General features: G+C 41.7%; 1 protein-coding gene across 1 annotated transcript in view; it reads left to right on the top strand.

Annotated features, from left to right (window-relative positions):
• The window catches only part of niban2a (niban apoptosis regulator 2a), a 228,218-nt gene that overhangs the window by 130,427 nt on the left and 83,152 nt on the right, over positions 1-14,639 (top strand). The window contains exons 3-5 of the mRNA XM_038781793.1: positions 2,109-2,237; positions 8,796-8,901; positions 12,834-13,001. Of these exons, the coding sequence (XP_038637721.1) occupies positions 2,109-2,237; positions 8,796-8,901; positions 12,834-13,001 (403 nt within the window). The remainder of the gene's footprint in view (positions 1-2,108; positions 2,238-8,795; positions 8,902-12,833; positions 13,002-14,639) is intronic.

Genomic DNA, 14,639 nt, shown 5'->3' with positions numbered 1-14,639 from the left:
AGTTCCCAGAACTGCATCATTTTTTTTGTTGCAATGATCGATTCAGAAACTTGTGAAAGTGGGCATGAGTACTGAAGGTTCATAGTTCATTCCCCAGCTGTGATGGGGTTAGGTGTGCCCCATTACATTTTGATGTTGCAGTTTCCAAAATTGAGGTTACTGTCGTTTTGCCTTTTGAAGCATACTCTGGACAGGATTTCCTGTGACCTATTAAAAAAATGAAAGCACATGTACCACGTCAAAATTAACTGAATTTTCATATGATGCGAACATTGCAGACAGTGGATAAAACACAGCAGACTTCCGGGCGGGACAGCAGGCAGAGGCAATGTAGAATTGAAAGCAACCTGAAAATAAATTTTCATTTCACTGCAATTAAATTGGATGAATTTGTACTTGTGAGTTCATGAGTCTGTTTTAAAACAAAACCATGTGGGCATTTATTGTCCGTCCCTAATTGCCCTTGAGCTGACTGGGCCATTTGCAAGGGCATTTAATAGTCAACCACATTGCTGTGGATCTGGAGTCACATGTAGGCCTGACAAGGTAAGGATGGCAGATTTCCTTCCCTAAGGAAGAGTTGTTACAACAATTGACAATGTTCATCATTAGACTTTCAGCCAATTTTTTTAAAATATTGAATTCCGATTTCGCCTTCATGGTGGAATTCAAACATGGGTCCCTAGAGCATTACCCTAGGTCTCTGGAATACTAATCCAATGACAATCCTACTACTCTACCGCTACCGTCTTCCTGTTGCTTTCCGTGAAGATCAAGTAGTCTTTGATGTTCGTCATCTGGCTTGTGAGGTATAAAGGCTGCTTTTGCACTGCTATGCACATTGATGGGGAATATTTCACTGCCAAACAAATATAAATAGATCAGTGCTGCCATAACTATGTCTTCCAATGATACTGTTAGAATGTTTGCTTTTCATAACTAACAACAGTTGGATAATTTTGATGGCAAAATCATATCTCATATAGCCATAGTTCTTCAAGCAATATTTCCCTCCTTTATAGGAAACCCTACATCTTGTTACCTGTCCACCGCCATATAACACTGATAGAGCATGAGACCCACTCTTTTTCCCAATCTCTTCCCCAATCTCCTGGCAATTTACGCAATTCTACCATTTTGTGCTCTTGTGCAATTGTTGCACACGTATGACCACTCCATTCATTCTTGTCCACGCATAGTGTTTTACTGCACATCTCTGGTACATGCGTAGCTCTGGCATCCATGTGCACAATGAAATGTTGTGGTTTTCGGAGGTGTCCATTGGCACAGATGCCCAAAGTGATTTTTTTGGAAGGCTACCGCTAGTTGGTATGACTCCTGCTGCTCTTTACCTCATGGATATTACAAAAAAGCATAGATTTTCAGACTTGCTTTAGCACAGATCTCTCCATGCAGCCTGTTTGGTAAATGCCCTTCTTGTGAAGTTATTAACTTGCTTTCCGTCTGCAGCTCTAATGGTGAAGATTCAGTTCTAAATTGACTAGAAATAGAATCTGATTGTCTTCTGGTTTTAAAAATGATGTTCGAAGTCTTCAATCCTAAAATGTTCAATATTCTCAATCTTTATCACCTACTACATCACCAGGGCACCATTTGAATTGAATGTATGTGCAGTCCTGACCTGAATGTAGTCAATTACTTGCAAGAAAAGTATTCCAAAAAGGAATGCGACGCATCTTGTGGAATACTTGAGATCCATGACATAACTAATCTTGAGACATTCCATTCGAATCATTGATTATAAGTTCTGTTTGATGCCATTTCATTGCTTGATAGAACAGCATGGTGGAAGTGTAGACAGTCTCTCCCATTTTAAAAAAAAACCAATATGTATCAGTTCAATTCAACACTTAAAATCTGGGATTGATGGGTTTTGTTGGCCTTGTGTCGAAAGGGTTTTCCCAGGTGGGCAAATGGAATTAGGATACAGATCAACTATGATCTTATTGAAGGATGGAACATTATTGCACATTCTTTTTATACCGTGGCACTAATTAGTCGCATGATTAATGACATGAGCAAAGTAAGTGGTTTACAGATGAACATAAAGACTAATTTATCTTCCTTTTTTCTTTTATTTCCTACAGACCCGATTAAAGGGTAAAGTTATCTTCTCTGGAAATCTCTACCAGTACATGGAAGTAAGCAGGAAATGGAAGAACAGATATTTTGTTGTACATGATGACTACAATGTGGCGTTTTATGATGGTAAAATGGTACGTTATTCATTAGTCTACAGGAGTACTCGAGAGCCATACATACTACTGTTAACACATGAATCATAGAATGCCTACAGTGCAGAACGAGGCCATTCGCCCTTTTGTGCTTTCACCAACCCTCTGAAAGAGCACTCTATCACAGAATCACAGAAACATGCAGTGCAGAAAAGGCCGTTGGGCCCTCAAGTCTGCAACGCTGCATGAAAGGCACTTCATCTGCCAATCCTAATTCCTAAATCTCTAACCTCGGCCCACTCCCTCTACCCTATCCCCGTAACCCCACTAACCGTTAGTCACTAATGGGCAATTTAGCATGGCCAGTCCATCTAACTTGCATGTCTCTGTGAGAGGAAACTGGAGCACCCGGAGGAAACTCACACAGACACTGGGAGAGAGTGTAAACTCTACAGACAGTCCCCCAAGGTTGGAATCAAACCCGGCTCGCTGGTGCTATGAGGCAGCAGTGCTAATGACTGTGCCACCGTATCCTTTAATGAGGAATATTGCATGATTTAACTTTCTGCTTTTTAAAAATAAATCTCAGACTGACTGGATCCAGTGCACATCTTAAATAATATGCCAATGCTGATGACTGCACATTTTCAAAACTGTAATATAATCGGAGACAATTGAGTTGAAAATCAACTAGGCTTTTGTGCTGTTTCCTAGATGGTAATCAATATACTAATCAATATAGATTCAGTATAGTGATGGATATATATTCATATGGTAATCTCCTGTGTGTTGAACACAGGAAATTAAGACACCAAGATTAGTGAGATAGTAAGTAGTGCACACCAGGAGGGTAAGATAACAGAAACATTAATAGATTAGTTGAGTGGCTAAAACCTTAGCAGATGGACTTCCAACACTGGCAAGTGAAAGGTCACCCATTTTGGACCAAAAGTGATCGATTCAAGTACATTTTTATATGGTGAAAAGCTAGGAATGGTGGATGTCCATTAGCATGTACAGCAATCGTTAAAAATTAGTAGTCAAGTACAAAAAATAATCAAAACGGCTAATGGCATGGTAGGTTCTATGCCTAGATGACTAGAATATAAGGCCACGATGTGGCGATGCTGGTGTTGGATTGGGGTGAGCACAGTAAGAAGTCTTACAAAACCAGGTTAAAGTCCATCTGGTTCGTTTCAAATCACCTGAGGAAGGAGCTGTGCTCCGAAAGCTGGTGATTTGAAACACACCTGTTGGACTTTAACCTGGTGTTGTGAGACTTCTTACTGTAGAATATAAGGGGCAGAGGGTGTGCCTTGGGTAGACTACATATGGAGTAATGTGCAATTCTGCATTGCAGAATATCTTGGCCTTGGAAGGAGTGCAGCATAGATTCACAAGAATATTACCAGTGCTCCCAGGGTTAGATTACACAAACAGGGCTTGCATTCCCTCAAGTAGAGAAGATTAAGGGATGATTTGGTTGGGACTTTTGGTATTTTGAAAGGAATTGATTAGAGTAGCTAGAGAGAAGCATTTTCCGCTTGTGCAGGAGTCCAACGTAAGCGACCATTACCTTAAAATCAGAGCCATTTTATTCATGGGTGATGGGTTGATATAACTGACCGGTAGAACACCCTCCCACATAAAAACAATAGTTGCCAGCTCAATTCATCACATTACATCCGTGATCAATAGATTTTTTTTTTGTTAGCCAGGGGTAGAAAGGAATATGGGTAATTAGGGTACAAGGGCAACCATGACCTCATCGATGGATGGAACATTATTGCCCATTCTCTTTATAACTTTGCGCCAAAAGTTTACTTTAATTATTGTGACAGTTACAGGAGTCCATTTGCCTCAGTTAAATGCATCACACTCTGGAAAATTCGATTCTTCTGTGCCAGTTTTTTGGGAGTGTCCTTGCTTCTGAAAAGAACCACGGTTAATGCAATAATTTGAGATGACTAAATGCCTTGGATAAACTCGTTAAACCCCACCCTTGGCAAACCAGTTTTTAAAGTTTCACGTACTTAATAAATACTCATCATATGAGACAGCCTGAACCGGAGTTCAAAAGGTCCGATGGCAATGGGACAAAGAGCCTGAAGCTCGATAACCAGTCTTCTCTCACATTGCAGTTAAGTGCAGTCAAAACCTTAGTGATGCACAGAAAAGTGGGCGGACAACTAACAGACCTCCAGCTTAACATGTGCTCTGTATGCATCAGCATTCATTTACTTTCTGCAACTTCCACTGTTGTCAGTGAGTCCAGTCTACTTGGCAAAACAGGCTCGAAGGACTGAATGGTTTATTCCTGTTCCTCTTGTGTGGGGAAGCACGGTAGCACAGTGGCTAGCACAGTTTCTTCACAGCCCCAGGGTCCCAGGTTCGATTCCCAGCTTGGGTCACTGTCTGTGGAGTCTGCACGTTCTCCCTGTACCTGCTCCGGGTGCTCCGGTTTCCTCCACAGTCCAAAGTTGTGCAGGTTAAGTGGGGTTACTGGGTGACAGGGACAGGGTGGAGACGAGGACTTAAGTAGGGTGCTCTTTCCAAGGACCGGTGCAGACCTGATGGGCCGAATGGCCTCCTTCTGCCCGTAAATTCTATGAAACCTACTCTTCCACTTTTTTTGAGCAGGAATCGGGGTTCAAAGATTGGTCAGTTCAGTTGGAGCTCCATAGCAACCACTGCTGCCTTGGGTGCCAGAATCCATTGTGCCTCCATTATGGGCATGACCCATAGGTTGGTAAGCCCTTTCTGAACCCACTTCTGTCCCCGATCTTGCTGCTTTTAGCTGTTTTCTTTTTCCTGAGCTGGATATTTCCTGCAATTTACTTTCTTCCCAACCTATTTAGGGCCACGGTGGGGCACTCTTTCAAAGGGTCGATGGACGGAATACTGCCTTCTGCACTGTAGGGCGGCCTCTATGGTCCCATCTTATTTTGACACTTTATATTCCACAATCCATCTTCGTTGGCTTACCCTTGATGTATACCATCCAAATAGTTCCTGGTTTTCTGTTGAGCAGTTGAGTTTGCAGTTCATTGAGCCTGTTTACTTCCTCTTTGGGAGTGTTTATTGTCCTCCTCTTTAACCCCCGCCCCCTTTCTTTCTCTCGCTGTACAAAAGGACTTCACTATCTTTTGTTTTTGCTTCTGCTGCGGGAGGAACTATCAGACAAAATATTAATTTGTATTCTCTTTGTACAAAGATTGACAAACCTGTCACTTGCTTGCTTTTATGTCAGATCTCCAATACAGGTTTTTCTTTTAATTGGTGCTCAAAATGACAGATTGTGGAGTCACAAAGGCTAGACATGTATCCAAATATATCCCCCCCCCCCCCCCCCCCCCCCCCCCCACAATGCGAGTTGGGAACCATTCAAGTATGTAGGTTTAATTTGTTTCCATAATAATTATTTTAAACTTCCTTGTCATTCTTTCATTCATTTAGTTAATGGATGTTTACTGATAAAACTGCCCCAAAAACATGAATTTTGCTGCTTTGTTCACCAAAAACATGAGAACTAAGTGACCAATAACTAGATCTGCAACTGCTGGGCTATCCTATCTAAAACATGATACCTATTTCTAAGGAATTCACTGTTTTCCCCTTTCCTTGCTGGTGTTCTTAGTCACCATTCATGTTTGGATCTGTGTGCAAGAATGGGAAAAGCAGGAAATCAATCGACTTTGACAAAGGGGATTGAAACGTTAGCACCCTTCTCTCTCCACCGAAGCTGTCAGACCTGCTGAGATTGTCCAGTATATTCTGTTTTTGTTTCAGATTCCAGCATCCGCAGTAATTTGCACAAATCAAGCATTAGATTGGAATGTTTGACAATTGTCATAATTTCTCTATTCATGGCCTGTGGGGTACATGAAGTAGGTTCAGCTTCTTGACAAAGAGAAATAGCTTGACTCCTGTTGACAGTTTTCTTGCAAAAATGAATATACACACAATCCTAGTTGCACTGCAGCGTTGGTCAATGATTCGGCAACTATATGCACAACTATAATTCCTTTCATTGCTGAAATACAAGAGTATGGAACTGATCAGCAAGAAAAACTACGAAACATAACCTCTTCCCCTTTGTCGTCCAGTATTCCCTTCCCAGTCTAGCCCCTCCCCAAAAGCAATGTATCGAGTCTGTCATCTCCATAGGACATCCATTCCTGTTTCTCATGTTTGCCATCAGCCTCAATTCCTCGTTCCTTGACAAATCATGGCTGTACTTGGACTCCATGTACTCTGCTTCCGCTGGAACTGAATTTTCAGCATGTTTGGAATGGCCATATGAATTTAGTGGGGGTGAATGCAAAGGCTTAACATCCTTTCTGGGTTGGGAAACTGCACCTGGGTTGTATCAGAGCCCCCCAGTCTGCCATGAAAAGACAATGCTACATTTCTAAATAAAACTCTGAAATCCTGATATTTTTCTTGGGCTTGCTTATGGTTGGACAGTTTTCAGGAAGCCTAGTCGCCCCACCCATTTTGCAGTCCCTGGCCAATTCAGTTGCCCAGAGTCACCACAGGTAAATAGGATCACGTTACAAATTCCCCAAGATGCAACTTCTTGGCCACAACATGACGTTTATCCAGTGTCTCTTACTTGGCAGCACATTTTTAAAGAAGTAAATTAGATGCCCACAGTTTGAAACAGATTGGAAGGAAATGTGGAACCAATAAACATTATAGCTCCCAGATGAGATGAAAGGTTATCATCTTACTTAATAAAGTGGCATGTTTTCAGACAGCTTTTGCCCATATATGCAGGAAGCGGACTCCTCATACTTTAAAACTTTTTAAGTCTGCAATTTTTGTTCACGTGCTCAAGAGTGCTGTGCACTGCTTGGCGGGGCTGGGGTGAGCAGATAAGAGTTTAGATCTGTTGACCGTTAAGGTCAAGAATCTAGCCCGAACAGCTGGTGTTGCAACCTTTTACCTCTGGCATAATGTGAGGAAATCGTTTTAGAAATGATACCAATGAAACAGGAGCAAGGAGGTTTTGTGAATTTAAAAAAAGTAATTTGTGGGTTATGGGCGTTGCTGGCTAGGGCAGCATTTATTGCCCATCCTTAATTGCCCTTGAGGCATAGTGGTTTAGCTGCCTTCTTGAACCGCTGCAGTCCCTGTGATATTGGAACACCCACAGCGCAATGAGGGAATGAGTTCCAGAATGTTCACCCAATGACAAGGGAAGGAACGGGTGATATATTTCCAAGTCAGGACAGTGAGTGACTTGGAGGGGAACAGCCAGATGATGGTGTTCCCATATGCCTGCTGCCAGTTTCCTTCACGCTAGGTATGACTTGTGTGTGGGGAGTAATCTTGGATTGCCGCCAATAGGCACGGGATGGGACTTTTCATGTTCATTCCTTCGCTTTATGCCACATATCATGATCTGAACTAAAGCCAACAGTCCTTGTGGAATGTTGTCATTGCAAGTCTCTATAACAGATGTCATTCAATCCTTCTTGAAATGCTCCACTTTGAACACCTCCCTGTGCTGCCACGAGTAGGTTCCTTTCCTCCTGCCATTATTAGTGATCTCACCCAATGCTCTGAGGCTAAGGGGAATTCCACTTATCCTATTGCACTAGCAACATCTGGGTTCAGTCCAGGCATATAGTGCAGGAAACCTTTCCTGTCAGACTAATATATCATGTCTCTATTGTCTGCCAATTAATCTGACTTCATATCATCCAAGTCCAGTGAAGGATGTGCAAAAAAAAGATCAAAAACTAATTGTCGCCGGTGAAAGAGGAACTTGTACTTCCTATAGCTATTCCTTTGTTGGGCTCAGCTGAGAATTGGCTGGTGCTGTGTGACAAAAATATTTTACCGCCTGTCATGGCTTCAAGTCAGATGCCTCCTTCATTCTTAAAGATCTCAAATTGTGCTCAAAGCTACAGAAGTCCCATGACCGAAGATGGGAGTGGCTGTCTGGCCTCGATGGCGCAGGCTTATATTGTGGTGCTTTAGGGATTGCGTATCAACTTTAAACTTAATCATTCCATCAATTTGTGCAAAGGTCACAGAAAATCAGCAGACCTCGGTGATTAATTTGGGATGCATCCACCAGTAAGACAATCATGCTAATAATAGTCCTTCCGCAGCTCACAAAATTCAAACTGGACAAAACTAGTGAATGAAAATCCTATAAATGTGAAAAGAAGCCAGTAGCCGGGGAATTAATAGTTGGACGGGCAAGGCAGTGGCAGGTTTGGGGCGTTTATGCAGAACCGCATTTGGTTTCTGTACCAGCTGATTGGATTATATTTTTAAAAAATTCATAGCCAATTGAGTTGTTTTTTTTTGCTGCTTTGAGTCCACAGTTTTTCAGTAGGACTTTCACGATGAGCTTCCCAGGGTACGGTGGAACAGCAAAAAGGGAGAAACTGATTGACTCTTACATTCATGATCCCACAAAGTCAACCTTGCTTCTTGGATCACCTGTTGTGGGTTTTTAAACTGTCGGATGTAATAATTTTTTTAACATGTATGAAAATTAAGAAGTGGTTGAAACAAGCAAGTGGTTGAAACAAACAGTACTCAAGATTATTAACATATTATAAATCAAATTTCCCCTTGCAGGCCTTTGACAGAGGAGCTAGCCCCAAGGGAGTAATTAATTGTGCTGGCTACAAGGTGCTGAAGTCCATGGATCGGTATCTGGAACTGATTAACAACAGTATGCCAGGTAAACACCACCATATTGATGTAAATAATGGGAAGAGAGAGGAACATGTAACAGATTAAGATAAAGGAGGCGATGTTGGAAGAAATCAGCTAAGATAGGCAATTAGCTGCATATCCTGAGGTAAATATTGGTCAAATCTTGAAACCTTTGGGAGATGGGGAGATAAATTCGAAGAGAACTCGACGTAATGTCCAAGACATCTTCTGAAGTTCCTCAATTAGTGTTCCTTTTGTCAAGATGCTTATTGAACATGATAGAACTGAGGCTATGACAGGTGAGGACCTTGAGACTATTGTGATCACTAAGGAAGTAGTGATGGGCAAGCTAGTGGGGCTAACGGTTGACAAGTCTCCTGGCCCTGATGGAATGCATCCCAGAGTACTGAAAGAGATGGTTGGGGAAATTGCAAATGCACTAGTGATAATTTAGCAAAATTCACTAGACTCTGGGGTGGTCCCGGCGGATTGGAAATTAGCAAACGTGACACCACTGTTTAAAAAAGGAGGTAGGCAGAAAGCGGGTTATTATAGGCCAGTTAGCTTAACTTCGGTAGTAGGGAAGATGCTGGAATCTATCATCAAGGAACAAAGAGCGAGGCACCTACATGGAAACTGTCCCATTGGACAGATGCAGCATGGGTTCATAAAGGACAGCTTGTGCCTAACTAATTTAGTGGAATTTTTTGAGGACATTATCAGCGCAGTAGACAACGAGGAGTCAATGGATGTGGTATATCTGTATTTCCAGAAAGCTTTCCAGCTGAGAATTCTGAATTCTCCCTCCTTGTACCCGAACAGGCGCGGGAATGTGGCGACTAGGGACTTTTCACAATAACTTCATTGCAATGTTAATGTAAGCCTACTTGTGACAATTAAAGATTTATTTATTTATTTACAGCCACTGCTTTTGCACAAATTTTAGTGGACCTTACAGAGTAGCAGAATTTGACTTGGGTTTCAGTTACAACTGTTCTTGGGGAAGGCAGTACAAACAAAAAGTAATATTGCACACACCAAACTATCTAAAATTAGTTAAGGTATTTATAACGCAGTTTGCTGAGTGCCAATATAAAATGTTGCCAAACCACTTGCTCCATGTGCATGTTTTTTGATGACATCATACTTTGTGATCTTTGACATCTTGCTGCGCGTTGTTGCTGTTTGAAATATACCAGAGTGGTTACATTTTTTAAATTGCTTCTACTAACACTGACGCAGTGGGTTCAAAAATTCTTCTGTTTGTTTACCATTTCTCTTCCGTTTTGTTGACCTCGAAGATGCACCAATGTTTTCTACTTCTGGTGTACAGCCTTCTGATCGATGCTGATTTGCATACTAATCCCTTGATTAACAGGGAACCACTTTTACACATGTGACAGTAAATATCAATCAGTCAACCAGTCAATGTTGAGTATAAAAGGGCATACCTAACCTTGAAGTTCTTTATATCATTGTATTAGCTTCAAGAGTTGCCTCCCAACTTGCCTTCCAACTTGCCTTCATCTGCCCACTTTTCTCTCCCCCCCGGTCCCCCGTCCCCTCCCCCATTTACCAACCCTAAATCCTGGGGTTGCTCCATGTATTAAATAATCACACTAATTTAAAACGCTTCAAGATCTTCTGATGCCAGGATATCTGTTTCTCTTTGGAGCGTGCAGTGTCACTTAAGGGATGGCAATCTGACTGAAAGCTTGAGGCCACCAATCATTATGGTTAGCACTTGTGGAGCGCTCAAATGGTGGCTTCTGACTATCATGTGCTGCAAGGGGAAACACCATTTCCGTATCTGCAGCATAATGGCATTTTGTATGATTCAAACCAGGGCTATCTTCTAATTCAGTTATTGACTGATATGGTAAGAATGCTTTAGTTAATTTCCTCTGAGAGCAAGATTTTTGGCAAATAGGCAATAGAGTATTCTTCCATGTATTGTATGCACTTTGTGTGGTTGTGATCCAGTAAACTAGCTAACTGTGCACTCTAATCTTGCTAAGGCTGCCAGAAGTTTCTGTTAACTATATCTGCTGGAAAATTTCACATTTCATTGCATGTCTTCAAAAGCCTTGTTTAAAAAAACCTAGAATCATAGCGAATAGGAGCACTAGGAGGTCTTTCAGCCTTGAAGCCTGCTCGGCCGTTCGTTATGATCATGGTTGATCATCCAACTCAATAGCCTGAATCAGCCTCTCTCTCTCTTCCCCCCCCCCCCCCCCCAATATTATTTTATCCATTTTTCCCCAAGTGCTATGTCTAACTGCTTCTCGAAAACCTTACAAATGTTTTGGCCTCACTGCTTTTTCTAGTAGCAACTTGCACAGGCTCACCACTCTGGGTGAAGAAATATTTCCTCTTCTCTGTCTTAAATCAGTCTGCCCTGTATCCTCCGACTGTGACCCTTGGTTCTGGGCACCAACGGGAACATCCTTCCTCCACCTGTCTAGCCCTGTTAGAATGTTATAGGTTTCTATGAGATCCTCACTCACTCTTCTGAACGCTAGCGAATATAATCCTAACCACCTCAATCTCTCCTCGCACATCAGTCTTGCCATCCCAGGAATCCGTCTGGTAAACCTTCTCTGCACTCCCTCTAGAGAGAGAATTTCCTTCCTCAGGTAAGGAGACCAAAGCTGCGCACACTATTCCAGATATGGCCTTACCAAGGCCCTGTATAATAGCAGCAAGAGATCTCTGCTCCTGTAATCGCATATTCTCGTTATGAAGGCCAATATACAATTTGCTTTTTTCACCACCTGCTGCACTTGTTACATTAGTTTAGTTTACAATTATTTTAGAAATAGAAATAGAAATAGAACAGTACAGCACAGAACAGGCCCTTCGGCCCTCGATGTTGTGCCGAGCAATGATCACCCTACTTAAACCCACGTAAATCGTATACCCGTAACCCAACAATCCCCCCATTAACCTTACACTACGGGCAATTTAGCATGGCCAAACCACCTAACCCACACATCTTTGGACTGTGGGAGGAAACCGGAGCACCCGGAGGAAAAGCACGCAGACACGGGGAGAACGTGCAGACTCCGCACAGACAAGCCGGGAATCGAACCTGGGACTCTGGGGCTGTGAAGCAACTATTCTAACCACTGTGCTACCGTGCTGCCCAATTAGAGGAAGCCAGAGGATATTTTCTTTCTGCCTGGTTAAGGTTGGAAAAGGGGGTTCGGACCCTGAATGGAAGAGTTTGGGCCAAGCTTCTGTTTAAAAACCAAATGTGAAGGGTCAAGGTCCATTGTGCAGCACACCAAATTTGAAAAGAATGAAAGTGTTTTAAAAGCTTGAACATTGTCGAAAGAAGGAAAGATTGAGGGAAGTTTTTCACATTCCCAAAACGATATTGTGGTTCTTTAGAATGTAGAGGAGCAAAAATATGCAAGAAATTGGGGTAATGCTGAAGAGTGTAATAATGGTATCGGGGAAATGGGGGAAAATCATGATTCCTGAACTTAATCAAATCTTAAAAGGCCACCTTGGTATAATTTACTTGTGTGTGTAAATGAAGTTTGCAGGTGAATAGAATCACAGGATGCTGCGTATGGTGGTGGTAGGTGTGCAATGTTTGCTCTGGCTTTCACACCGAGGTTGGGTGAAGCTCTGCTTTAATTTTGCCAACAATATCGGAAACCGGCTTGACCAATACCCATAACCATTGGGAAGTTCAACTGAAGCAAAGATCCTATTCCTACAAGAGGGAAGGATATCTCAATGAGTTGTTGCCCAAATGTTCCTGTGCGCCCTCTGATGTTCATTTCAAAGCTAGGTTGCTTGGCTGTGCTTTCATCCTAATGGTGTAGAATGTGGTGTGAAAACCCAAGAGCAAGGTCATGATGATAATACAGTTGAGGGAAGGCAGCCCTTAAATGTTTGTGGCTGAATAAAATATAACCGCAGTAAATGGGTTTCTTTTTTCACTAGGAATCAAAGGAAAGGCCAGCAGCTCCCCATTTCTGAAGTGGCCAACTGAGTATCGTACTATCTTGTATCACCCATATGAACATCATTTCTACTTCTGTGTTATATCGGAGAAAGAGCAGCAAAAGTGGCATGCCGTGTTTCAGGATTGTGTGCGACATCTTAACAACGGTAAGGTGCTTCTGCTCTTCATTTTTTAAAAAAGATACTCACTATTTTCTCTGCTCTCAAAGGTGAGGAATTGATTACACATGGCTCTTGAGTAAGTGTTAGTTAGTAATTAAGTGTGTGATGAGGATCAAACTTTTCTTTTTGAGCAAGGATCACTAGATATTGACAAAGAATGGAAACCTTGACTAACTATTTTCAGCCCAGGGCCGTCTATATTGGTATACTGCAGGATGCGTTATCACACTTTGGGCTAATGGCCTGTACAGTTTGATGCAAATTTATGAAATGTGCAATCACGAGGGGTTGCTTGCATTAACACTTGTTTGTATTTCAAAAGTTTTGCCTGTATATAGCTTCTTCATAATATTTAGGAATGTGTATAAAAGTAGAACTATTAAGCCAGCTAGATCGCATTTCTGCCACCTGACAATGGAATTGATAGGTGAAGTTTATTCAAGTAGCTGTGAATGCCTACTGTGAATTCATTTGAAGTCGGTTTATGCTTTGTTTTATGTATTGATTTGCAGATGCTTCTGTTTCCATCGTTAGGGTAAGAGCATTTAGCAGAGGTATTGTATTGGAGCCGTGTTCACTCAAAATGCTCTCATTTTAGCCTTGTTAGCATGAAACGATTCTTTGCAATATTTAACTCATGATCCATTTGCTCCATTTTGCATCTCAAATGTGTGTCCTGTATCAAAGGATACTTGCTAAAAATGATAGTGAATGCTTTGTTATTGCACTAATTGTTGATGTTGGAGAACAGTCCATGTGGCATGCAGCATTTTACTTAATTAAAATTGTCAATATACATCTGTGATAGGAATCAACACTGACTTGGGCTGTAAGTTAATTGAATTGCTGCATTTCTGGTAGCAGAAATGCAGGTCTTTGGGCAAGGCATAAACCTCCTGTTTGATGCACTTAAATGTTTAACTACTGCAAGACTGGTAATGTTGCATATAAAGTTGGGTGCCCCCTGCTGCTGACCAATGATGATGGAGGAGTCTTTGCCTCGGCTTTGCCTGATTAAGTTTCTGTGCAATGGGCCATTTTTCTATATTATATCAATGTTGATTAATATTTGACCATTAGCCATAACTGGAATATGAATTTATCAAAGTTCTATCCTAAATGCTGCTTCCTACTATAATTCAACAAGCATGTGAAAAATTAAACCTTGTCAAATTGAAAAGTACATTAAGATGGACGCAATCTACCAAGAATTTAATTCCTTGGATTATTTGATTTTAAAGATTACAAAAGATTCTCCAGCGATTTTTCAGATGAGGTGTGGGCTAACAAAGTTCCACTATTCTTTGCTTGCTTTAGCTTCCTTCTCTGTCTTTCCACCACTGATCTCCCCAGATTTGAAGAATTATTGGACATTGATGAAGGAGATATTCAGTGGAGTGACTAGAAGCTAGATCAAAGGTGGAATTCAGGGAGGATCATAGCTGGTCACCATATGATTTTTTTTTGGGGGGGGGCGATAAGTGAGGTGAGGATTTGCTGATGGGTATTTGAGCAGCAGAGTTTTAGATGAACTGACTTTTACAGAGGGAGGGAGGCTGCAGGAGAGCGATCAATTCAAGAGGCTGTGAAGGCCCGGATGAAGACTTTACCTACTGATGTGCA

Source organism: Scyliorhinus canicula, chromosome 21 (assembly GCF_902713615.1).
Source record: "Scyliorhinus canicula chromosome 21, sScyCan1.1, whole genome shotgun sequence".
NCBI lineage: Eukaryota > Metazoa > Chordata > Chondrichthyes > Carcharhiniformes > Scyliorhinidae > Scyliorhinus > Scyliorhinus canicula.
Note: the sequence above shows the minus strand (reverse complement) of the source record. Positions and strands in the feature narration are given on the sequence as shown.